The 24,000-nt window shown below is 54.4% G+C and overlaps 1 protein-coding gene across 1 annotated transcript in view; it reads left to right on the forward strand.

The window, feature by feature from the left end:
• Window positions 1-411: 411 nt before the first annotated feature.
• ltb4r2b (leukotriene B4 receptor 2b) overlaps window positions 412-24,000 on the forward strand; it is a 51,859-nt gene continuing 28,270 nt past the window's right edge. The window contains exon 1 of the mRNA XM_070866733.1: window positions 412-516. Coding sequence (XP_070722834.1) covers window positions 493-516 — 24 coding nt within the window. The 5' untranslated portion in view covers window positions 412-492. The remainder of the gene's footprint in view (window positions 517-24,000) is intronic.

Genomic DNA, 24,000 nt, shown 5'->3' on the forward strand with positions numbered 1-24,000 from the left:
GCCGCGATGTCGAACGGCGGGGCAGGCTCGAGGGGGCGGGGGTGGCGGGCGGGGAGGGGGGCGCGTCCGTAACGGCCGCCGGTGGCTGCCATCGCCGAGGCCCCGCGCCGACGCAATTTCCCGCCGCGAAAGCCTGCCGTCCCGCCATCGGCCGCCCCACCCCCCCCCCCCCCCCCCCCCCCGCCCCGCGAGGCCCCGAGCACGCAGCCCGAGGTGGTCGCTCAGCCCCGCCGGGCTGCTTGGCCGTGTGAGCTTGGCTTGCGTCAGTCCCAGCTCTGGTTGTATCAGCCCAGGAAATGGTCGGAAGAATGAGCAACAGATGTGCTCGAGTGTTTTGTTGAAGACGGAGGAGGGGGGGTGAAAGCGGGGAGGCCAGGGAGCTGGGAGGGGCCTAGCTCGCGTGCAGCACTGCAGAAGGATCCGAGCAGTTTGGCAGGACGCGCAGGGATTTCGACACGCACAGCCCTGAGCAGGGGTTGGCCTCTCCTGAACATGCTCGAAGGGACACCGCTTCAGGTAACAGGCGGGGTCTGTTTGTCACTCGCTCCAGTCACTCTCAGCAGGGTCAGGGTCATGGGCAGACCCTCGGAGTCGAGGAAGACTTGCTCCCCACTCTAAAAGTGAGTCCTCGGGTGGCTGAACAGTCCAATACGGGAACCACAGTCCCCTGTCACAGGTGGGACAGACAGTGGTTGAGGGAAGGGGAGGGTGGGACTGGTTTGCCGCACGCTCCTTCCGCTGCCTGGCGCTTGCTTTCTGCGCGCTCTCGGCGACGAGACTCGAGGTGCTCAGCGCCCCTCCCGGATGCACTCCCTCCACTGAGGGGCGGACTGGTCTTTGGGCCCAGGGACTCCCAGGTGTCGGTGGGGATGTTGCACTTTATCAGGGGAGGCTTTGAGGGTGGTCCCTTGTAACGTTTCCTCTGCCCACCTGGGGCTCGCTTGCCGTGAAGGAGTTCCGAGTAGAGCGCTCGCTTTGGGGAGTCTCGTGTCTGGGGACATGCGGACAATGTGGCCCTGCCCAGCGGAGCTGGTCGAGTGTGTGGTCAAGTGCTTCGATGCTGGGGATGTTGGCCTGGTCGAGGACGCTAACGTTGGTGCGTCTGTCCTCCCGGGGGATTTGCAGGATCTTGCGGAGACATCGTTGGTGGTGTTTCTCCAGCGACTTGAGGTGTCTACTGTACATGGTCCATGTCTCTGAGCCATACAGGAGGGCGGGTATCACTACAGTCCTGTAGACCACGAGCCTGGTGACAGAATTGCGGGCCTGGTCATCACGTTGCGCTGGCGAACTCGAGGCTTGCTCACGGGCTCACCATTTCAACCCCACCTCCCCCGCCGAGTCAGAAGGGGGCGTGGGTTCAAATTTCCCACATTACGGACTTCAGCCCAACATCCCAGCTGACACTCCCTGTTACCCGGTCTGCTAAGGGAGCACCGCACTGTCGGAGGTGCAGTACTGAGGGAGCGCCGCACTGTCGGAGGGGCAGTACTGAGGGAGCGCCGCACTGTCGGAGGGGCAGTACTGAGGGAGCGCCGCACTGTCGGAGGGGCAGTACTGAGGGAGCGCCGCACTGTCGGAGGGGCAGTACTGAGGGAGCCCCGCACTGTCGGAGGGGCAGTACTGAGGGAGCCCCGCACTGTCGGAGGGGCAGTACTGAGGGAGCGCCGCACTGTCGGAGGGGCAGTACTGAGGGAGTGCTACACTGTTGGAGGGGCAATACTGAGGGAGCGCCGCACTGTCGGAGGGGCAGTACTGAGGGAGTGCTGCACTGTCAGAGGGGCAGTGCTGAGGGAGCACCGCACTGGTCGGAGGGGCAGTACTGAGGGAGTGCCGAACTGTCGGAGGGGCAGTACTGAGTGAGTGCCGCACTCTTGGAGGGGCAGTACTGAGGGAGCGCCGCACTGTCGGAGGGCAGTACTGAGGGAGTGACACACTGTCAGAGGGTCAGTACTGAGGGAGTGCTGCACTTTCGGAGGGGCAGTACTGAGGCAACACCGCACTGTCGGAGGGCCAGTACTGAGGGAGCGCCGCACTGTCGGAGGGGCAGTACTGAGTGAGCGCCGCACTGTCGGAGGGCCAGTACTGAGTGAGCGCCGCACTGTCGGAGGGTCAGTACTGAGGGAGCGCCGCACTGTCGGAGGGTCAGTACTGAGGGAGCGCTGCACTGTCGGAGGGTCACTACTGAGGGAGCGCCGCGCTGTCGGAGGGTCAGTACTGAGGGAGCGCCGCACTGTCGGAGGGTCAGTACTGAGGGAGTGCCGCACTGTCGGAGGGGCAGTACTGAGGGAGCGCCGCACTGTCGGAGGGTCACTACTGAGGGAGCGCCGCGCTGTCGGAGGGTCAGTACTGAGGGAGCGCCGCACTGTCGGAGGGTCAGTACTGAGGGAGCGCCGCACTGTCGGAGGGTCAGTACTGAGGGAGCGCCGCACTGTCGGAGGGTCAGTACTGAGGGAGCGCCGCACTGTCGGAGGGTCACTACTGAGGGAGCGCCGCGCTGTCGGAGGGTCAGTACTGAGGGAGCGCCGCACTGTCGGAGGGGCAGTACTGAGGGAGCGCCGCACTGTCGGAGGGGCAGTACTGAGGGAGCGCCGCACTGTCGGAGGGGCAGTACTGAGGGAGCGCCGCACTGTCGGAGGGTCAGTACTGAGGGAGCGCCGCGCTGTCGGAGGGTCAGTACTGAGGGAGCGCTGCACTGTCGGAGGCGCCGTCTCCTGGAGCTGACGGAAAACCCAGCGGGCGTAAAGATTCGAAGAAGACCAGCGGCAGGGTAGGGGGTGATGGGGGAGTTGTTCTCTCCCGCTGTCCTGCGCCCACCACATTTATCCCTCGACGTCGCGAAGACGGATGAACTGGTGATTCGTGGTGCTGCTGTTTGTGTGGGATCTTGCTGTGTGGATACTCGGACGGCCCGTCTTTCATTAGCTTACTTCATTAGCTGTGAATCGCTTTGCAACAACGGATCTGTGGGTCTCGGTCTGCTGTTTGCTGCCCATGCACGACGGGTAAAAGGGAACGGTTGACCCCTGTACGTCCCGTGTGTGTGCCAGTGTCAGCCCCTTTATGTGTACAGTACACGGAGACCACAACAAGGCACCATAAATGCAAACTAGTCACAACTCAGCGCAAGAGGGAATTCAGCAGAAATTTCTTTACCCGTAGAGCGGTGAGAATGTGGAAACCGCAACCACAGGGAGAGGTTGAGGCGAATCATACAGATGCAATGAAGGGGAAGCTAGATAAACAGGTCAAGAGATGAGAACAGCAGGATATCCTGATCGGGGTGAGATGAAGAGGGATAGGGGGAGCAGGCGTTTGAGAAGCATAAACACCAGCACGGACCTGTTTGGCCAAGCGGCCTACCTGTGCTGTGAACACCCAGGGCCCGCATTTGCGGTTGAAGGACTCCCGCCGGCGGCTGCCTCTGAAACGTGGTAGTCCTATGCCCCTCAGAACCGAGGAACATAAGAATTAGGAGCAGGAGTCGGCCATTCAGCCCCTCGAGCTTGCAACACCATTCAACGAGACCACGGCTGATCTAGCTCAACTCCACCTTCCCGCACTGTCCCCAGATCTTGGTTCCCAAAAATCTAGCGATCATCGCCTTGAATATACTCAAAGACTGAGCCTCCACAGCCCTCTGAGCTAGAGAATTCCAAAGATTCACCTCCCCTCCGAGTGAAGAAGTTTCTCCTCATCTCAGTCCTAAATGGCGGACCCCTTATCCTGAGACTGTGTGACCCCTGGTTCGAGACTCCCCAGCCCTGCATCTACCCTGTCAAGCCCTGTAAGAATTATAATCGTTACAATGAGATCACCTCTCATTCTTCTAAACTCCAGAGAATATAGGCCCAGTCTGCTCAATCTCTCCTCAGAGGACAAGCACCCCATCCCAGGAATCAGTCTGGTGAACCTTCGCTGCACTCCCTCTATGGCAAGTATATAGGTAAGGAGACCCAAACTGTACACAATACTCCAGGTGTGGTCCCACCAGGGCCCGATATAATTGCAGTAAGACATCTTTACTCATAATCTAATCCCTTTGTAACAAAGCCAACATAAAAATTGTTTTCCTAATTGCTTGCTGTTAACTTTCTGTGAGTCGTGTTGAAGGACACCCAGCAGCTACAGGATGGCATCTGAGAGTGAGACACACCGTGTGGGTAATGGAGAAGGTATCTGAGAGTGGGACACACTGTGTGTGGGTAATGGAGCAGGTATCTGAGAGTGGGACACACTGTGTGGGTGATGGAGCAGGTATCTGAGAGTGGGACACACTGTGTGGGTGATGGAGCAGGTATCTGAGAGTGGGACACACTGTGTGGGTAATGGAGCAGGTATCTGAGAGTGGGACACACTGTGTGGGTGATGGAGCAGGTATCTGAGAGTGGGACACACTGTGTGGGTGATGGAGGAGCAGGTATCTGAGAGTGGGACACACTGTGTGGGTAATGGAGCAGGTATCTGAGAGTGGGACACACTGTGTGGGTGATGGAGCAGGTATCTGAGAGTGGGACACACTGTGTGGGTAATGGAGCAGGTATCTGAGAGTGGGACACACTGTGTGGGTGATGGAGCAGGTATCTGAGAGTGGGACACACTGTGTGGGTGATGGAGGAGCAGGTATCTGAGAGTGGGACACACTGTGTGGGTGATGGAGGAGCAGGTATCTGAGAGTGGGACACACTGTGTGTGGGTGATGGGGGAGCAGGTATCTGAGAGTGGGACACACTGTGTGTGGGTGATGGAGCAGGTATCTGAGAGTGGGGCAGACTGTGTGTGGGTGATGGAGGAGCAGGTATCTGAGAGTGGGACACACTGTGTGTGGGTGATGGAGGAGCAGGTATCTGAGAGTGGGACACACTGTGTGTGGGTGATGGAGGAGCAGGTATCTGAGAGTGGGACACACTGTGTGTGGGTGATGGAGGAGCAGGTATCTGAGAGTGGGACACACTGTGTGTGGGTGATGGGGGAGCAGGTATCTGAGAGTGGGACACACTGTGTGGGTGATGGAGGAGCAGGTATCTGAGAGTGGGACACACTGTGTGGGTGATGGAGGAGCAGGTATCTGAGAGTGGGACACACTGTGTGTGGGTGATGGAGGAGCAGGTATCTGAGAGTGGGACACACTGTGTGGGTAATGGAGGAGCAGGTATCTGAGAGTGGGACACACTGTGTGTGGGTGATGGAGGAGCAGGTATCTGAGAGTGGGACACACTGTGTGGGTGATGGAGGAGCAGGTATCTGAGAGTGGGACACACTGTGTGTGGGTGATGGAGGAGCAGGTATCTGAGAGTGGGACACACTGTGTGGGTGATGGAGGAGCAGGTATCTGAGAGTGGGACACACTGTGTGTGGGTGATGGAGGAGCAGGTATCTGAGAGTGGGACACACTGTGTGTGGGTGATGGAGGAGCAGGTATCTGAGAGTGGGACACACTGTGTGTGGGTGATGGAGGAGCAGGTATCTGAGAGTGGGACACACTGTGTGTGGGTGATAGAGGAGCAGGTATCTGAGAGTGGGACACACTGTGTGTGGGTGATGGAGGAGCAGGTATCTGAGAGTGGGACACACTGTGTGTGGGTGATGGAGGAGCAGGTATCTGAGAGTGGGACACACTGTGTGTGGGTGATGGAGGAGCAGGTATCTGAGAGTGGGACACACTGTGTGTGGGTGATGGGGGAGCAGGTATCTGAGAGTGGGACACACTGTGTGGGTGATGGGGGAGCAGGTATCTGAGAGTGGGACACACTGTGTGTGGGTGATGGAGGAACAGGTATCTGAGAGTGGGACACACTGTGTGTGGGTGATGGAGGAGCAGGTATCTGAGAGTGGGACACACTGTGTGTGGGTGATGGGGGAGCAGGTATCTGAGAATGGGACACACTGTGTGGGTGATGGGGGAGCAGGTATCTGAGAGTGGGACACACTGTGTGGGTGATGGAGGAGCAGGTATCTGAGAGTGGGACACACTGTGTGTGGGTGATGGAGCAGGTATCTGAGAGTGGGACACACTGTGTGTGGGTGATGGAGGAGCAGGTATCTGAGAGTGGGACACACTGTGTGGGTGATGGGGGAGCAGGTATCTGAGAGTGGGACACACTGTGTGTGGGTGATGGAGCAGGTATCTGAGAGTGGGACACACTGTGTGTGGGTGATGGTGGAGCAGGTATCTGAGAGTGGGACACACTGTGTGGGTGATGGAGGAGCAGGTATCTGAGAGTGGGACACACTGTGTGTGGGTGATGGAGGAGCAGGTATCTGAGAGTGGGACACACTGTGTGCGGGTGATGGAGGAGCAGGTATCTGAGAGTGGGACACACTGTGTGGGTGATGGAGGAGCTGGTATCTGAGAGTGGGACACACTGTGTGGGTGATGGAGGAGCAGGTATCTGAGAGTGGGACACACTGTGTGTGGGTGATGGAGGAGCAGGTATCTGAGAGTGGGACACACTGTGTGGGTGATGGAGCAGGTATCTGAGAGTGGGACACACTGTGTGGGTGATGGAGGAGCAGGTATCTGAGAGTGGGACACACTGTGTGGGTGATGGAGGAGCAGGTATCTGAGAGTGGGACACACTGTGTGTGGGTGATGGGGGAGCAGGTATCTGAGAGTGGGACACACTGTGTGTGGGTGATGGAGCAGGTATCTGAGAGTGGGACAGACTGTGTGTGGGTGATGGAGGAGCAGGTATCTGAGAGTGGGACACACTGTGTGTGGGTGATGGAGGAGCAGGTATCTGAGAGTGGGACACACTGTGTGTGGGTGATGGAGGAGCAGGTATCTGAGAGTGGGACACACTGTGTGTGGGTGATGGAGGAGCAGGTATCTGAGAGTGGGACACACTGTGTGTGGGTGATGGGGGAGCAGGTATCTGAGAGTGGGACACACTGTGTGGGTGATGGAGGAGCAGGTATCTGAGAGTGTGACACACTGTGTGGGTGATGGAGGAGCAGGTATCTGAGAGTGGGACACACTGTGTGTGGGTGATGGAGGAGCAGGTATCTGAGAGTGGGACACACTGTGTGGGTAATGGAGGAGCAGGTATCTGAGAGTGGGACACACTGTGTGTGGGTGATGGAGGAGCAGGTATCTGAGAGTGGGACACACTGTGTGGGTGATGGAGGAGCAGGTATCTGAGAGTGGGACACACTGTGTGTGGGTGATGGAGGAGCAGGTATCTGAGAGTGGGACACACTGTGTGTGGGTGATGGAGCAGGTATCTGAGAGTGGGACACACTGTGTGTGGGTGATGGAGGAGCAGGTATCTGAGAGTGGGACACACTGTGTGGGTGATGGAGGAGCAGGTATCTGAGAGTGGGACACACTGTGTGGGTGATGGAGGAGCAGGTATCTGAGAGTGGGACACACTGTGTGTGGGTGATGGAGGAGCAGGTATCTGAGAGTGGGACACACTGTGTGGGTGATGGATGAGCAGGTATCTGAGAGTGGGACACACTGTGTGGGTGATGGAGGAGCAGGTATCTGAGAGTGGGACACACTGTGTGTGGGTGATGGAGGAGCAGGTATCTGAGAGTGGGACACACTGTGTGTGGGTGATGGAGGAGCAGGTATCTGAGAGTGGGACACACTGTGTGTGGGTGATGGAGGAGCAGGTATCTGAGAGTGGGACACACTGTGTGTGGGTGATAGAGGAGCAGGTATCTGAGAGTGGGACACACTGTGTGTGGGTGATGGAGGAGCAGGTATCTGAGAGTGGGACACACTGTGTGGGTGATGGAGGAGCAGGTATCTGAGAGTGGGACACACTGTGTGTGGGTGATGGAGGAGCAGGTATCTGAGAGTGGGACACACTGTGTGGGTGATGGAGGAGCAGGTATCTGAGAGTGGGACACACAGTGTGTGGGTGATGGGGGAGCAGGTATCTGAGAGTGGGACACACTGTGTGGGTGATGGGGGAGCAGGTATCTGAGAGTGGGACACACTGTGTGTGGGTGATGGAGGAGCAGGTATCTGAGAGTGGGACACACTGTGTGTGGGTGATGGAGGAGCAGGTATCTGAGAGTGGGACACACTGTGTGTGGGTGATGGGGGAGCAGGTATCTGAGAATGGGACACACTGTGTGGGTGATGGGGGAGCAGGTATCTGAGAGTGGGACACACTGTGTGGGTGATGGAGGAGCAGGTATCTGAAAGTGGGACACACTGTGTGTGGGTGATGGAGCAGGTATCTGAGAGTGGGACACACTGTGTGTGGGTGATGGAGGAGCAGGTATCTGAGAGTGGGACACACTGTGTGGGTGATGGGAGAGCAGGTATCTGAGAGTGGGACACACTGTGTGTGGGTGATGGAGCAGGTATCTGAGAGTGGGACACACTGTGTGTGGGTGATGGTGGAGCAGGTATCTGAGAGTGGGACACACTGTGTGGGTGATGGAGGAGCAGGTATCTGAGAGTGGGACACACTGTGTGTGGGTGATGGAGGAGCAGGTATCTGAGAGTGGGACACACTGTGTGCGGGTGATGGAGGAGCAGGTATCTGAGAGTGGGACACACTGTGTGGGTGATGGAGGAGCTGGTATCTGAGAGTGGGACACACTGTGTGGGTGATGGAGGAGCAGGTATCTGAGAGTGGGACACACTGTGTGTGGGTGATGGAGGAGCAGGTATCTGAGAGTGGGACACACTGTGTGTGGGTGATGGAGGAGCAGGTATCTGAGAGTGGGACACACTGTGTGTGGGTGATGGTGGAGCAGGTATCTGAGAGTGGGACACACTGTGTGTGGGTGTTGGAGGAGCAGGTATCTGAGAGTGGGACACACTGTGTGTGGGTGATGGAGGAGCAGGTATCTGAGAGTGGGACACACTGTGTGTGGGTGATGGAGGAGCAGGTATCTGAGAGTGGGACACACTGTGTGGGTGATGGAGGAGCAGGTATCTGAGAGTGGGACACACTGTGTGTGTGTGTGGGTGATGGAGGAGCAGGCATCTGAGAGTGGGACACACTGTGTGTGGGTGATGGAGGAGCAGGTATCTGAGAGTGGGACACACTGTGTGTGGGTGATGGAGGAGCAGGTATCTGAGAGTGGGACACACTGTGTGTGGGTGATGGAGGAGCAGGTATCTGAGAGTGGGACACACTGTTTGTGGGTGATGGAGGAGCAGGTATCTGAGAGTGGGACACACTGTGTGTGGGTGATGGAGGAGCAGGTATCTGAGAGTGGGACACACTGTGTGGGTGATGGAGGAGCAGGTATCTGAGAGTGGGACACACTGTGTGTGGGTGATGGGGGAGCAGGTATCTGAGAGTGGGACACACTGTGTGGGTGATGGAGGAGCAGGTATCTGAGAGTGGGACACACTGTGTGTGGGTGATGGAGGAGCAGGTATCTGAGAGTGGGACACACTGTGTGTGGGTGATGGAGGAGCAGGTATCTGAGAGTGGGACACACTGTGTGGGTGATGGGGGAGCAGGTATCTGAGAGTGGGACACACTGTGTGTGGGTGATGGAGCAGGTATCTGAGAGTGGGACACACTGTGTGTGGGTGATGGTGGAGCAGGTATCTGAGAGTGGGGCACACTGTGTGGGTGATGGAGGAGCAGGTATCTGAGAGTGGGACGCACTGTGTGTGGGTGATGGAGGAGCAGGTATCTGAGAGTGGGACACACTGTGTGCGGGTGATGGAGGAGCAGGTATCTGAGAGTGGGACACACTGTGTGGGTGATGGAGGAGCTGGTATCTGAGAGTGGGACACACTGTGTGGGTGATGGAGGAGCAGGTATCTGAGAGTGGGACACACTGTGTGTGGGTGATGGAGGAGCAGGTATCTGAGAGTGGGACACACTGTGTGTGGGTGATGGAGGAGCAGGTATCTGAGAGTGGGACACACTGTGTGTGGGTGATGGTGGAGCAGGTATCTGAGAGTGGGACACACTGTGTGTGGGTGTTGGAGGAGCAGGTATCTGAGAGTGGGACACACTGTGTGTGGGTGATGGAGGAGCAGGTATCTGAGAGTGGGACACACTGTGTGTGGGTGATGGAGGAGCAGGTATCTGAGAGTGGGACACACTGTGTGGGTGATGGAGGAGCAGGTATCTGAGAGTGGGACACACTGTGTGTGTGTGTGGGTGATGGAGGAGCAGGCATCTGAGAGTGGGACACACTGTGTGTGGGTGATGGAGGAGCAGGTATCTGAGAGTGGGACACACTGTGTGTGGGTGATGGAGGAGCAGGTATCTGAGAGTGGGACACACTGTGTGTGGGTGATGGAGGAGCAGGTATCTGAGAGTGGGACACACTGTGTGTGGGTGATGGAGGAGCAGGTATCTGAGAGTGGGACACACTGTGTGTGGGTGATGGAGGAGCAGGTATCTGAGAGTGGGACACACTGTGTGGGTGATGGAGGAGCAGGTATCTGAGAGTGGGACATACTGTGTGTGGGTGATGGAGGAGCAGGCATCTGAGAGTGGGACACACTGTGTGTGGGTGATGGAGGAGCAGGTATCTGAGAGTGGGACACACTGTGTGTGGGTGATGGAGGAGCAGGTATCTGAGAGTGGGACACACTGTGAGGGTGATGGAGGAGCAGGTATCTGAGAGTGGGACACTGTGTGGGTGATGGAGGAGCAGGTATCTGAGAGTGGGACACACTGTGTGTGGGTGATGGAGGAGCAGGTATCTGAGAGTGGGACACACTGTGTGTGGGTGATGGAGGAGCAGGTATCTGAGAGTGGGACACACTGTGTGTGGGTAATGGAGGAGCAGGTATCTGAGAGTGGGACACACTGTGTGGGTGATGGGGGAGCAGGTATCTGAGAGTGGGACACACTGTGTGGGTGATGGAGCAGGTATCTGAGAGTGGGACACACTTTGTGTGGGTGATGGAGGAGCAGGTATCTGAGAGTGGGATACACTGTGTGTGGGTGATGGAGCAGGTATCTGAGAGTGGGACACACTGTGTGTGGGTGATGGAGCAGGTATCTGAGAGTGGGACACACTGTGTGTGGGTGATGGAGGAGCAGGTATCTGAGAGTGGGACACACTGTGTGTGGGTGATGGAGGAGCAGGTATCTGAGAGTGGGACACATTGTGTGTGGGTGATGGAGGAGCAGGTATCTGAGAGTGGGACACACTGTGTGTGGGTGATGGAGGAGCAGGTATCTGAGAGTGGGACACACTGTGTGGGTGATGGAGCAGCAGGTATCTGAGAGTGGGACACACTGTGTGGATGATGGAGGAGCAGGTATCTGAGAGTGGGACACACTGTGTGTGGGTGATGGAGCAGGTATCTGAGAGTGGGACACACTGTGTGTGGGTGATGGAGCAGGTATCTGAGAGTGGGACACACTGTGTGTGGGTGATGGAGGAGCAGGTATCTGAGAGTGGGACACACTGTGTGTGGGTGATGGAGGAGCAGGTATCTGAGAGTGGGACACACTGTGTGTGGGTGATGGAGGAGCAGGTATCTGAGAGTGGGACACACTGTGTGTGGGTGATGGAGGAGCAGGTATCTGAGAGTGGGACACACTGTGTGTGGGTGATGGAGGAGCAGGTATCTGAGAGTGGGACACACTGTGTGGGTGATGGAGGAGCAGGTATCTGAGAGTGGGACACACTGTGTGGGTGATGGAGGAGCAGGTATCTGAGAGTGGGACACACTGTGTGTGGGTGATGGAGCAGGTATCTGAGAGTGGGACACACTGTGTGTGGGTGATGGAGGAGCAGGTATCTGAGAGTGGGACACACTGTGTGTGGGTATGGAGGAGCAGGTATCTGAGAGTGGGACACACTGTGTGTGGGTGATGGAGGAGCAGGTATCTGAGAGTGGGACACACTGTTTGTGGGTGATGGAGGAGCAGGTATCTGAGAGTGGGACACACTGTGTGTGGGTGATGGAGGAGCAGGTATCTGAGAGTGGGACACACTGTGTGGGTGATGGAGGAGCAGGTATCTGAGAGTGGGACACACTGTGTGTGGGTGATGGGGGAGCAGGTATCTGAGAGTGGGACACACTGTGTGGGTGATGGAGGAGCAGGTATCTGAGAGTGGGACACACTGTGTGTGGGTGATGGAGGAGCAGGTATCTGAGAGTGGGACACACTGTGTGTGGGTGATGGAGGAGCAGGTATCTGAGAGTGGGACACACTGTGTGTGGGTGATGGAGGAGCAGGTATCTGAGAGTGGGACACACTGTGTGTGGGTGATGGAGGAGCAGGTATCTGAGAGTGGGACACACTGTGTGTGGGTGATGGAGCAGGTATAGAAACATAGAAACATAGAAAATAGGTGCAGGAGTAGGCCATTCGGCACTTCTAGCCTGCACCGCCATTCAATGAGTTCATGGCTGAACATGCAACTTCAGTACCCCATTCCTGCTTTCTCACCATACCCCTTGATTCCCCTAGTAGTAAGGACTTCATCTAACTCCTTTTTGAATATATTTAGTGAATTGGCCTCAACAACTTTCTGTGGTAGAGAATTCCACAGGTTCACCACTCTCTGGGTGAAGAAATTCCTCCTCATCTCGGTCCTAAATGGCTTCCCCCTTATCCTTAGACTGTGTCCCCTGGTTCTGGACTTACCCAACATTGGGAACATTCTTCCTGCATCTAACCTGTCTAACCCCGTCAGAATTTTAAACGTTTCTATGAGGTCCCCTCTCATTCTTCTGAACTCCAGTGAATACAAGCCCAGTTGATCCAGTCTTTCTTGATAGGTCAGTCCCGCCATCCCGGGAATCAGTCTGGTGAACCTTCACTGCACTCCCTCAATAGCAAGAATGTCCTTCCTCAGGTTAGGAGACCAAAACTGTACACAATACTCCAGGTGTGGCCTCACCAAGGCCCTGTACAATTGTAGCAACACCTCCCTGCCCTTGTACTTAAATCCCCTCGCTATGAAGGCCAACATGCCATTTGCTTTCTTAACCGCCTGCTGTACCTGCATGCCAACCTTCAATGACTGATGTACCATGACACCCAGGTCTCTTTGCACCTGCCCTTTTCCTAATCTGTCACCATTCAGATAATAATCTGTCTCTCTGTTTTTACCACCAAAGTGGATAACCTCACATTTATCCACATTATACTTCATCTGCCATGCATTTGCCCACTCACCTAACCTATCCAAGTCGCTCTGCAGCCTCATAGAATCCTCCCTGCAGCTCACACTGCCACCCAACTTAGTGTCATCTGCAAATTTGGAGATACTACATTTAATCCCCTCGTCTAAATCATTAATGTGCAGTGTAAACAGCTGGGGCCCCAGCACAGAACCTTGCGGTACCCCACTAGTCACTGCCTGCCATTCTGAAAAGTCCCCATTTACTCCTACTCTTTGCTTCCTGTCTGACAACCAGTTCTCAATCCATGTCAGCACACTACCCCCAATCCCATGTGCTTTAACTTTGCACATTAATCTCTTGTGTGGGACCTTGTCGAAAGCCTTCTGAAAGTCCAAATATACCACATCGACTGGTTCTCCCTTGTCCACTCTACTGGAAACATCCTCAAAAAATTCCAGAAGATTTGTCAAGCATGATTTCCCTTTCACAAATCCATGCTGACTTGGACCTATCATATTACCTATTTCCAAATGCATTGCGATGACATCCTTAATAATTGATTCCATCATTTTACCCACTACCGATGTCAGGCTGACCGGTCTGTAATTCCCTGTTTTCTCTCTCCCTCCTTTTTTAAAAAGTGGGGTTACATTGGCTACCCTCCACTCCATAGGAACTGATCCAGAGTCAATGGAATGTTGGAAAATGACTGTCAATGCATCCACTATTTCCAAGGCCACCTCCTTAAGTACTCTGGGATGCAGTCCATCAGGCCCTGGGGATTTATCGGCCTTCAATCCCATCAATTTCCCCAACACAATTTCCCGACTAATAAGGATTTCCCTCAGTTCCTCCTCCTTACTAGACCCTCCGACCCCTTTTATATCCGGAAGGTTGTTTGTGTCCTTCTCAGTGAATACCGAACCAAAGTACTTGTTCAATTGGTCTGCCATTTCTTTGTTCCCCGTTATGACTTCCCCTGATTCTGACTGCAGGGGACCTACGTTTGTCTTTACTAACCTTTTTCTCTTTACATATCTATAGAAACTTTTGCAATCCATCTTAATGTTCCCTGCAAGCTTCTTCTCGTACTCCATTTTCCCTGCCCTAATCAAACCCTTTGTCCTCCTCTGCTGAGTTCTAAATTTCTCCCAGTCCCCGGGTTCTCTGCTATTTCTGGCCAATTTGTATGCCACTTCCTTGGCTTTAATGCTATCCCTGATTTCCCTTGATCGCCAGGAATGTACAATTGTTGTAGTTCATCCATGCGGTCTCTAAATGTCTGCCATTGCCCATCCACAGTCAACCCCTTCAGTATCATTCGCCAATCTATCCTAGCCAATTCACGCCTCATACCTTCAAAGTTACCCTTCTTTAAGTTCTGGACCATGGTCTCTGAATTAACTGTTTCATTCTCCATCCTAATGCAGAATTCCACCATATTATGGTCACTCTTCCCCAAGGGGCCTCGCACAACGAGATTGCTAATTAATCCTCTCTCATTACACAACACCCAGTCTAAGATGGCCTCCCCCCTAGTTGGTTCCTCGACATATTGGTCTAAAAAACCATCCCTTATGCACTCCAGGAAATCCTCCTCTACCGTATTGCTTCCAGTTTGGTTAACCCAATCTATGTGCATATTAAAGTCACCCATTATAACTGCTGCACCTTTATTGCACGCAACCCTAATTTCATGTTTGATGCCCTCCCCAACATCACTACTACTGTTTGGAGGTCTGTACACAACTCCCACTAACGTTTTTTGTCCTTTGGTATTCTGCAGCTCTACCCATATAGATTCCACATCATCCAAGCTAATTTCCTTCCGAACTATTGCCTTAATTTGCTCCTTAACCAGCAATGCTACCTTTTCCTTTTATTCTATCTTTCCTGAATGTTGAATACCCCTGGATGTTAAGTTCCCAGCCCTGATCATCCTGGAGCCACGTCTCCGTAATCCCAATCACATCATATTTGTTAACATCTATTTGCACAGTTAATTCATCCACTTTATTGCGGATACTCCTTGCATTGAGACACAAAGCCTTCAGGCTTGTTCTTTTAACACCCTTTGTCCTTTTAGAATTTTGCTGTACAGTGGCCCTTCTGAGAGTGGGACACACTGTGTGTGGGTGATGGGGGAGCAGGTATCTGAGAGTGGGACACACTGTGTGTGGGTGATGGAGGAGCAGGTATCTGAGAGTGGGACACACTGTGTGTGGGTGATGGAGGAGCAGGTATCTGAGAGTGGGACACACTGTGTGTGGGTGATGGAGCAGGTATCTGAGAGTGGGACACACTGTGTGTGGGTGATGGAGCTGGTATCTGAGAGTGGGACACACTGTGTGTGGGTGATGGAGCAACAGGTATCTGAGAGTGGGACACACTGTGTGTGGGTGATGGAGGGGCAGGTATCTGAGAGTGGGACACACTGTGTGGGTGATGGAGCAGGTATCTGAGAGTGGGACACACTGTGTGTGGGTGATGGAGGAGCAGGTATCTGAGAGTGGGACACACTGTGTGTGGGTGATGGAGGAGCAGGTATCTGAGAGTGGGACACACTGTGTGGGTGATGGAGCAGGTATCTGAGAGTGGGACACACAGTGTGTGGGTGATGGAGGAGCAGGTATCTGAGAGTGGGACACACTGTGTATGGGTGATGGAGGAGCAGGTATCTGAGAGTGGGACACACTGTGTGTGGGTGATGGAGGAGCAGGTATCTGAGAGTGGGACACACTGTGTGGGTGATGGAGCAGGTATCTGAGAGTGGGACACACTGTGTGTGGGTGATGGGGGAGCAGGTATCTGAGAGTGGGACACACTGTGTGGGTGATGGAGGAGCAGGTATCTGAGAGTGGGACACACTGTGTGGGTGATGGGGGAGCAGGTATCTGAGAGTGGGACACACTGTGTGTGGGTAATGGAGGAGGTATCTGAGAGTGGGACACACTGTGTGTGGGTGATGGAGCAGGTATCTGAGAGTGGGACACACTGTGTGTGGGTGATAGAGGAGCAGGTATCTGAGAGTGGGACACACTGTGTGTGGGTGATAGAGGAGCAGGTATCTGAGAGTGGGACACACTGTGTGGGTGATGGAGGAGCAGGTATCTGAGAGTGGGACACACTGTGTGTGGGTGATGGAGGAGCAGGTATCTGAGAGTGGGACACACTGTGTGGGTGATGGAGGAGCAGGTATCTGAGAGTGGGACACACTGTGTGTGGGTGATGGAGGGGCAGGTGTCTGAGAGTGGGACACATTGTGTGGGTGATGGAGGAGCAGGTATCTGAGAGTGGGACACACTGTGTGTGGGTGATGGAGGAGCAGGTATCTGAGAGTGGGATACACTGTGTGTGGGTGATGGGGGAGCAGGTATCTGTGTGTGGGACACACTGTGTGTGGGTGATGGGGGAGCAGGTATCTGAGAGTGGGACACACTGTGTGTGGGTGATGGAGGAGCAGGTATCTGAGAGTGGGACACACTGTGTGGGTGATGGAGCAGGTATCTGAGAGTGGGACACACTGTGTGTGGGTGATGGAGGAGCAGGTATCTGAGAGTGGGACACACTGTGTGTGGGTGATGGAGCAGGTATCTGAGAGTGGGACACACTGTGTGTGGGTGATGGAGGAGCAGGTATCTGAGAGTGGGACACACTGTGTGGGTGATGGAGCAGGTATCTGAGAGTGGGACACACTGTGTGTGTGGGTGATGGAGGAGCAGGTATCTGAGAGTGAGACACACTGTGTGTGGGTGATGGAGGAGCAGGTATCTGAGAGTGGGACACACTGTGTGTGGGTGATGGAGGAGCAGGTATCTGAGAGTGGGACACACTGTGTGTGGGTGATGGAGGAGCAGGTATCTGAGAGTGGGACACACTGTGTGTGGGTGATGGAGGAGCAGGTATCTGAGAGTGGGACACACTGTGTGTGGGTGATGGAGGAGCAGGTATCTGAGAGTGGGACACATTGTGTGTGGGTGATGGAGGAGCAGGTATCTGAGAGTGGGGCACACTGTGTGTGGGTGATGGAGGAGCAGGTATCTGAGAGTGGGACACACTGTGTGGGTGATGGAGGAGCAGGTATCTGAGAGTGGGACACATTGTGTGTGGGTGATGGAGGAGCAGGTATCTGAGAGTGGGACACACTGTGTGTGGGTGATGGAGGAGCAGGTATCTGAGAGTGGGACACACTGTGTGTGGGTGATGGAGGAGCAGGTATCTGAGAGTGGGACACACTGTGTGTGGGTGATGGGGGAGCAGGTATCTGAGAGTGGGACACACTGTGTGTGGGTGATGGAGGAGCAGGTATCTGAGAGTGGACCATGCACAACCTCGTACTGATCTATGTTGTCATTACTTTATTCATTACACACCCATTCTGCCAGTTTATCAATCTCTTCCGGTATTCTATCACAGTCCTCCTCTGTATTACCTACACCCCCGCTCATTTGGTGTCATCCGCAAAGTTTGAAATTGTACATCCGAAACGTGTCATTGCTGAGCAACTGTGGTCCCAACACCCATCCTCGTGGGACACCAGTTCCCACCTCTTGCCCGTCTGAGTAACCTTTAACCCTTGCTGTTCTCTGAGGCTCGTTTTGTGTCCGACTTACTCTCCATTCTGCTGCTTGTGGTCTGTCCCCACATGTCCTGACCATCGTCATGATTCTTCTCGAAAGACTTTTTGATAATATATTAATATTGTGTCTGTCATGCACCTATGAGTGACTCCACGAGGCAATGGTGCTGTACTCAAACTGTAGTGACCTTGGTCCTTTATTCCAAACTCCAGAGTCAGGCACAAGCGTGAGGTGCAGCCTTTTATACTGGGCCCTGCCACCTGGGCAGGAAATCCCGCCAGTCTGCACCAGTTGCACCCTCTAGTGGTGCCAGTGTAAACATACACAGTGTAAACTTTATAAGAACATAAGAACACAAGAATTAGGAACAGGAGTAGGCCATCTAGCCCCTCGAGCCTGCTCCGCCATTCAACAAGATCATGGCTGATCTGGCCGTGGACTCAGCTCCACTTACCCGCCCGCTCCCCGTAACCCTTAATTCCCTTATTGGTTAAAAATCTATCTCTCTGTGACTTGAATACATTCAATGAGCTAGCCTCAACTGCTTCCTTGGGCAGAGAATTCCACAGATTCACAACCCTCTGGGAGAAGAAATTCCTTCTCAACTCGATTTTAAATTGGCTCCCCTGTATTTTGAGGCTGTGGCCCCTAGTTCTAGTCTCCCCGACCAGTGGAAACAACCTCTCTGCCTCTATCTTGTCTATCCCTTTCATTATTTTAAATGTTTCTATAAGATCACCCCTCATCCTTCTGAACTCCAACGAGTAAAGACCCAGTTTACTCAATCTATCATCATAAGGTAACCCCCTCATCTCCGGAATCAGCCGAGTGAATCGTCTCTGTACTCCCTCCAAAGCCAGTATATCCTTCCTTAAGTAAGGTGACCAAAACTGCACGCAGTACTCCAGGTGCGGCCTCACCAATACCCTGTACAGTTGCAGCAGGACCTCCCTGCTTTTGTACTCCATCCCTCTCGCAATGAAGGCCAACATTCCAGTCGCCTTCCTGATTACCTGCTGCACCTGCAAACTAACTTTTTGGGATTCATGCACAAGGACCCCCGGGTCCCTCTGCACCGCAGCATGTTGTAATTTCTCCCCATTCAAATAATATTCCCTTTTGCTGTTTTTTATCCCAAGGTGGACGACCTCACATTTTCCGACATTGTATTCCATCTGCCAAACCTTAGCCCATTCGCTTAACCTATCCAAATCTCTTTGCAGCCTCTCTGTGTCCTGTACACAACCCGCTTTCCCACTAATCTTTGTGTCATCTGAAAATTTTGTTGCACTACACTCTCTCCCCTCTGCCAGGTCATCTATGTATATTAAACTTTGTTGATAATGCATCAGGTAAACAAGTCTCCATCTTATGCAACTGCATAGTGACTACACGGAGAGTATATCTATAGTCTGCATATGTCACATCACTCTCCCCCAAGCCTTTTGTGCCAATTACCTTTGCACTATGTGCTCTGGCTTAGCTCTCCCCAGACTGAAGTGCCAATAGCCCTTGCACCTTGGCTGTGCTTTGTCTTGGCTCTCTCCCTGTTAACCCCCAAGTCCTTTTGCCACAATGTTGGGTAGTGGTTCCCAGTTTGGATGGTTCGATGATGCAATGGAGGTTGAAGAGGGTTCTGGTTGTGATCCATGTGTGTGTCCATGGTTACATACATCCATTCCCCGCTCCCCCCCCCCGGCGCCTCTACAGCGAGATCATGCAGCAAGCCCGTTACATTAACGTACAGGATCAGACACAGTGCAATTACAAAGAAAGGAAGTTACAGTTTGTATCGTGACACCTTGGTTCAGTGACTCACATTCGTTACGTTTTGTGGTCGTGCGCCAGGATTGGGCAGATTGCATTCATGGTCCAGTCATGGTCAGTACTGAGGTAGCAGTACAGGTATGCGAGGACACAGGTTCCAGAGCAACCGGATGGGGTCCTAGTCGTCTGATAGCAGTGCTGCACCCCCTGCTAGCGGGGTGGGCTTGGTTCGCTCATCTAGCCAGGACTCAGGGCCTTTGCTGTTGCCTAGTGGTGGGCAGAGCCACAGATGTGTGTGACCTCGCTGTCCTCCTTCGAGGGCTGCAGAGTATTCTGCCTGCTCCCTCGAACGGTGTTGGGAACCTGGCTGTTCCAGGTCCCGTTTGGGGAACTCGCTGGTTCTGACTATTCGCTCCCGATAATGGCCGAGGTAGCGACTGGGTCTGGGGGCTGCGCCGTCTCCACCCAGGTGGTGGGCAACGGCGGCCGACTGCGCATATTGGCAACGACGGCCGACTGCGCGTATTGGCAACGACGGCCGACTGCGCGTATTGGCAACGACGGCCGACTGCGCGTATTGGCGCCGTTTTCGTTTCCGGGTCCGTGGCGAATAGTGCCATCGGGTGCCTGCAGCGTGGGATAGACCTGGGGCAGGGTATCAGGATCAGTGCCTTCACCTTCCTGAGGTCACTGACCTATAACTTGTGGGATAGACCTGGGGCAGGGTATCAGGATCAGTGCCTTCACCCTCCTGAGGTCACTGACCTATAACTTGTGGGGACACCTGGGGCAGGGTATCAGGATCAGTGTCTTCACCCTCCTGAGGTCACTGACCTATAACTTGTGGGATAGACCTGGGGCAGGGTATCAGGATCAGCGCCTTCACCCTCCTGAGGTCACTGACCTATAACTTGTGGGGACACCTGGGGCAGGGTATCAGGATCAGTGCCTTCACCCTCCTGAGGTCACTGACCTATAACTTGTGGGATAGACCTGGGGCAGGGTATCAGGATCAGTGCCTTCACCCTCCTGAGGTCACTGACCTATAACTTGTGGGATAGACCTGGGGCAGGGCATCAGGATCAGTGTCTTCACCCTCCTGAGGTCACTGACCTATAACTTGTGGGATAGACCTGGGGCAGGGCATCAGGATCAGCGCCTTCACCCTCCTGAGGTCACTGACCTATAACTTGTGGGGACACCTGGGGCAGGGTATCAGGATCAGTGCCTTCACCCTCCTGAGGTCACTGACCTATAACTTGTGGGGACACCTGGGGCAGGGTATCAGGATCAGTGCCTTCACCCTCCTGAGGTCACTGACCTATAACTTGTGGGATAGACCTGGGGCAGGGTATCAGGATCAGTGCCTTCACCCTCTTGAGGTCACTGGCCTATAACTTGTGGGATAGACCTGGGGCAGGGTATCAGGATCAGTGTCTTCACCCTCCTGAGGTCACTGACCTATAACTTGTGGGATAGACCTGGGGCAGGGTATCAGGATCAATGCCTTCACCCTCCTGAGGTCACTGACCTATAACTTGTGGGGACACCTGGGGCAGGGTATCAGGATCAGTACCTTCACCCTCCTGAGGTCACTGACCTATAACTTGTGGGGACACCTGGGGCAGGGTATCAGGATCAGTGCCTTCACCCTCCTGAGGTCACTGACCTATAACTTGTGGGGACACCTGGGGCAGGGTATCAGGATCAGTGCCTTCACCCTCCTGAGGTCACTGGCCTATAACTTGTGGGATAGACCTGGGGCAGGGTATCAGGATCAGTGTCTTCACCCTCCTGAGGTCACTGACCTATAACTTGTGGGATAGACCTGGGGCAGGGTATCAGGATCAATGCCTTCACCCTCCTGAGGTCACTGACCTATAACTTGTGGGGACACCTGGGGCAGGGTATCAGGATCAGTACCTTCACCCTCCTGAGGTCACTGACCTATAACTTGTGGGGACACCTGGGGCAGGGTATCAGGATCAGTGCCTTCACCCTCCTGAGGTCACTGACCTATAACTTGTGGGATAGACCTGGGGCAGGGTATCAGGATCAGTGCCTTCACCCTCCTGAGGTCACTGGCCTATAACTTGTGGGATAGACCTGGGGCAGGGTATCAGGATCAGTGTCTTCACCCTCCTGAGGTCACTGACCTATAACTTGTGGGATAGACCTGGGGCAGGTATCAGGATCAATGCCTTCACCCTCCTGAGGTCACTGACCTATAACTTGTGGGGATACCTGGGGCAGGGTATCAGGATCAGTGTCTTCACCCTCCTGAGGTCACTGGCCTATAACCTGTGGGGACACCTGGGGCAGGGTATCAGGATCAGTGCCTTCACCCTCCTGAGGTCACTGACCTATAACTTGTGGGGACACCTGGGGCAGGGTATCAGGATCAGGGCCTTTACCCTCCTGAGGTCACTGACCTATAACTTGTGGGATAGACCTGGGGCAGGGTATCAGGATCAGTGCCTTCACCCTCCTGAGGTCACTGACCTATAACTTGTGGGGACACCTGGGGCAGGGTATCAGGATCAGGGCCTTTACCCTCCTGAGGTCACTGGCCTATAACCTGTGGGGACACCTGGGGCAGGGTATCAGGATCAGTGCCTTCACCCTCCTGAGGTCACTGACCTATAACTTGTGGGGACACCTGGGGCAGGGTATCAGGATCAGTGCCTTCACCCTCCTGAGGTCACTGGCCTATAACTTTTGGGATAGACCTGGGGCAGGGTATCAGGATCAGTGCCTTCACCCTCCTGAGGTCACTGACCTATAACTTGTGGGGACACCTGGGGCAGGGTATCAGGATCAGTGCCTTCACGCTCCTGAGGTCACTGACCTATAACTTGTGGGATAGACCTGGGGCAGGGTATCAGGATCAGTGCCTTCACCCTCCTGAGGTCACTGACCTATAACTTGTGGGATAGACCTGGGGCAGGGTATCAGGGTCAGTGTCTTCACCCTCCTGAGGTCACTGGCCTATAACTTGTGGGATAGACCTGGGGCAGGGTATCAGGATCAGTGCCTTCACCCTCCTGAGGTCGCTGGCCTATAACTTGTGGGATAGACCTGGGGCAGGGCATCAGGATCAGTGCCTTCACCCTCCTGAGGTCACTGACCTATAACTTGTGGGGACACCTGGGGCAGGGTATCAGGGTCAGTGCCTTCACCCTCCTGAGGTCGCTGGCCTATAACTTGTAGGATAGACCTGGGGCAGGGTATCAGGACCAGTGCCTTCACCCTCCTGAGGTCATTGACCTATAACTTGTGGGGACACCTGGGGCAGGGTATCAGGATCAGTGCCTTCACCCTCCTGAGGTCGCTGGCCTATAACTTGTGGGATAGACCTGGGGCAGGGTATCAGGATCAGTGCCTTCACCCTCCTGAGGTCACTGACCTATAACTTGTGGGGACACCTGGGGCAGGGTATCAGGGTCAGTGTCTTCACCCTCCTGAGGTCACTGACCTATAACTTGTGGGGACACCTGGGGCAAGGTATCAGGATCAGGGCCTTTACCCTCCTGAGGTCACTGACCTATAACTTGTGGGATAGACCTGGGGCAGGGTATCAGGATCAGTGCCTTCACCCTCCTGAGGTCACTGACCTATAACTTGTGGGGACACCTGGGGCAGGGTATCAGGATCAGTGCCTTCACCCTCCTGAGGTCACTGACCTATAACATGTGGGGACACCTGGGGCAGGGTATCAGGGTCAGTGCCTTCACCCTCCTGAGGTCACTGACCTATAACTTGTGGGGACACCTGGGGCAGGGTATCAGGATCAGTGCCTTCACCCTCCTGAGGTCACTGACCTATAACTTGTTGGATAGACCTGGGGCAGGGTATCAGGATCAGTGCCTTCACCCTCCTGAGGTCGCTGGCCTATAACTTGTGGGATAGACCTGGGGCAGGGTATCAGGATCAGTGCCTTCACCCTCCTGAGGTCACTGACCTATAACTTGTGGGATAGGCCTGGGGCAGGGTATCAGGATCAGTGTCTTCACCCTCCTGAGGTCACTGGCCTATAACTTGTGGGATAGACCTGGGGCAGGGTATCAGGATCAGTGTCTTCACCCTCCTGAGGTCACTGACCTATAACTTGTGGGATAGACCTGGGGCAGGGTATCAGGATCAATGCCTTCACCCTCCTGAGGTCACTGACCTATAACTTGTGGGGACACCTGGGGCAGGGTATCAGGATCAGTGTCTTCACCCTCCTGAGGTCACTGACCTATAACTTGTGGGATAGACCTGGGGCAGGGTATCAGGATCAGTGCCTTCACCCTCCTGAGGTCACTGACCTATAACTTGTGGGGACACCTGGGGCAGGGTATCAGGATCAGTGCCTTCACCCTCCTGAGGTCACTGACCTATAACTTGTGGGATAGACCTGGGGCAGGGTATCAGGATCAGTGCCTTCACCCTCCTGAGGTCACTGGCCTATAACTTGTGGGATAGACCTGGGGCAGGGTATCAGGATCAGTGTCTTCACCCTCCTGAGGTCACTGACCTATAACTTGTGGGATAGACCTGGGGCAGGGTATCAGGATCAATGCCTTCACCCTCCTGAGGTCACTGACCTATAACTTGTGGGGACACCTGGGGCAGGGTATCAGG

Source organism: Pristiophorus japonicus, chromosome 23, assembly GCF_044704955.1.
Source record: "Pristiophorus japonicus isolate sPriJap1 chromosome 23, sPriJap1.hap1, whole genome shotgun sequence".
NCBI classification, from domain to species: domain Eukaryota; kingdom Metazoa; phylum Chordata; class Chondrichthyes; family Pristiophoridae; genus Pristiophorus; species Pristiophorus japonicus.